This window comes from Camelina sativa, chromosome 5 (genome assembly GCF_000633955.1).
Source record: "Camelina sativa cultivar DH55 chromosome 5, Cs, whole genome shotgun sequence".
Classification (NCBI taxonomy): Eukaryota; Viridiplantae; Streptophyta; class Magnoliopsida; order Brassicales; family Brassicaceae; genus Camelina; species Camelina sativa.
In genome coordinates, this window is record NC_025689.1 from 602,816 (window position 1) to 605,744 (window position 2,929).

Here is a 2,929-nt window from a genome sequence, read left to right on the forward strand (position 1 = left end):
TAATAAGAATCAATTGATGTGTTACATAATAAGAATTAATTAATCGACTTGCACAACTCTAAATACAAAAGTCTTACATAATATAGGAATAAAAAAAACAAATAATACAAATTCAAATTATATTATACTCATATATTTTAAAATTATAATATATTATGTAATACGATTATCTTTACACTGTAAATGAAATAGAAAATTTTTAAAAATAGTTTATTTGTTGACTAAATAAAAGTTAATGAACATTAATGATATATATAATAAACCACACCATATAGTAAATGGAAATTATACACTACATAATTATAGTTAATTCAAAAAATACAAAAAAAATATTATTTACATATATATATATATATATGTAATATAATCAATAAAAAATTTTTTTTTAGTTTTTAAATGAAAATATATCCCCGCGGTGTACCGCGGGTGAATATCTAGTTATCTACATAGCAATATTATATATACATTTAACGTATATGTGTAATATAAACATAACAATATATATTTACATTAAATGTGTCTCTGCAATGTACTGGACGTATGTGTTGTGTAATACTTCAGAGTTCAGACCAAGAGACCAAAAGAGCGACCCAAAATAAAAAGCATAAGTGACCACAAAATAATTATATATTTTAATTTTCCAAATTCTATAGCATATAGCTTTGTTAATAATGCTCATGATAATAACTAAATGCATCAGAAAACATATGTGAAAACAGATCATACCTTTTTCAATCGCCCCAAGATGAGAAAAAGAAAGAAAAGAAAAGAAAGAAGCTCTTCTCTTTTTGCTAATGTAGACATCACAATGATACAAAGAAACAAGATTTTTTTAATTATTGTTTTGTCACTGCCCATCTCCTGCAACTCTGCCTAACTAATATCCAGCAATAGCTTCAGAAAAAAGCAGCAGCAGCAGCCATATTTAGTAACCAAACATAGAAACCCATCACCAAAATTAATTGCAGGGACAATAATTAATGATACATATATATAACTACAAAATGCAACACTCATATATATATAGAGACAATTCACTTTTCTAAGACAGCCCATCAAACTCTGAAAACTTTCTGACCACAGAGACATACAAGAGAGACATGGGTTTACACTGATCCCAATCCTAGTTCATGTCGTCTCTTCTTATAATATCTCACTTATTTTGTACCCAATGTTTCCTACTCTATACAGACTTACAATCTTATTACTTACCCTATGATCTGTTTTGCCAAATGTAAATATAATACTCCAATGATATAGAACTACTTCATATATCTATTTATACACACAATCAAGATTTTCAAGAACATTTGTACTATCCGAATCCATAAATTTTCACTATTATTAGAACATATATCAATTGATCTCCAATAAATTTGTAATGAAATCAATGCATATTATATAACGTCATATATAAATATATATATGTAGAATTATGTGTACTTTTCCAAGATATACCAACTAATATAATCATCATTAATTATTGATCCAAATCAAAAGACAACGAAGACTTTCCTTTCTTAGAGAAGTGATCATCTTCACTGTTGCTTCCAAGTCTCAGCTGGAACAAAGAGGGAGATGATGAAGCACCACCACCACCTCCGCCACGTGGCAAACTCCCACCGGAAGATGACTCCTCCTCCTCGGTGCTGTTGGTCGTCATTCCACTCTCGCCACATTCCATATCAACTCCGAAAAGCCTCAGTCTCTTCCCGGCAGTTCCAACAAGTCCTTGATTAGCTCTTCCGTGCATCATCACCGGCACAGATTCGATCACTAACGGATCAGCCACCACCGCCGCAGAACTACTGACCCTCTGGTCCACTGACCTGACGAAATAACCATAACCAAACTCTCTCGGGATTTGATGATAATTGTAACCACCACCGTGATGATGATGATGACGTTGCTGCTGATGGTTATAGAGATTGTAACTTGTAGAAGGGAAACTGTAAAACCTAGGGAACATAGCTCCGGCGGAGAAGTGAGGATGATGGTCAGGGACTTTAGGTCGTCTCCTCCAGTCAATAAACAAACGACTGTCTCTCCCTGAATCTCCGACACATCTTTGAAAAGAGACAATATCTCCGGCGTCAAGCTTTTTGTCTTTAACGAATCTGCTCCAACCTTTGGTCATGACATAGCTTTGACTACTGTTCCAGTAAGAGTAACGGAACCTCCAAGATTTGCCTGTGAGATCTTCGAAGTTTAAAAGCAAACCTTTCTCGTTTGAGGATGAATCTAATGGGAAGAATCTCTCTGCGTGTTGCTTTGGGATCACAAGTCTGTTTAGCTTCCCAACATCACTTGGAGTCACCACTTTGTCAAACATGTGCTCTCTCTCTACTACTTCTCTAGCTCCTTCTCCTTCTTGTAAAAGCTTCTTCTCTTCTTCGTCTTCTTCTTCTTCATCTCCATCTCTTGAAAGAGACAGATTCGTCATCATCTTTACAATTTTCAGATCTCTCTTGAAGATGTGACCAAGAAATGGGTTTCGATGACTTCACAGCTTCCTGAGGGGTGACTTTGAAATTGAGAAAGGAGGAGAGAAGCAAAAACCCTAAAATTTGGAAGGAGAGGAGGAGAATTGGAGGGGGAAAAAGGTTAGATAGGTGATGTGATTGACCTAATTATACATAAATAGAAAGTGGGTTTAGCCTAACTTCACTGATCATCAGCACCACCTATCTCTCCTCTTCTCTATCTCTATCTCTATCTTTTACTGTTTCAAGCAATATTTATAGCTCTTTGAAATTGAGGGGATGAAGAGTCTCAAGATTTTTAGAAGAACAAGAAGAAGAGAAAAATCATCAATGTTATAATGTTATGATGAGAATGATGGAGATATGGGCAAGAGAACCAATTTAGAGGGACCCATGAATAAATCTGGTTCAGTTCATGTGACCTTATTGTCCTTTTACCACCATCC

The 2,929-nt window shown here is 34.5% G+C and overlaps 1 protein-coding gene across 1 annotated transcript; it reads right to left on the reverse strand.

Moving 5' to 3' along the window:
* On the reverse strand, positions 1,325-2,893 carry LOC104784620 (B3 domain-containing transcription factor NGA1). Its single transcript, XM_010509658.2, has one exon. The coding sequence runs from the start codon at positions 2,444-2,446 to the stop codon at positions 1,481-1,483; it is 966 nt and encodes a 321-aa protein (XP_010507960.1). The 5' UTR covers positions 2,447-2,893; the 3' UTR covers positions 1,325-1,480.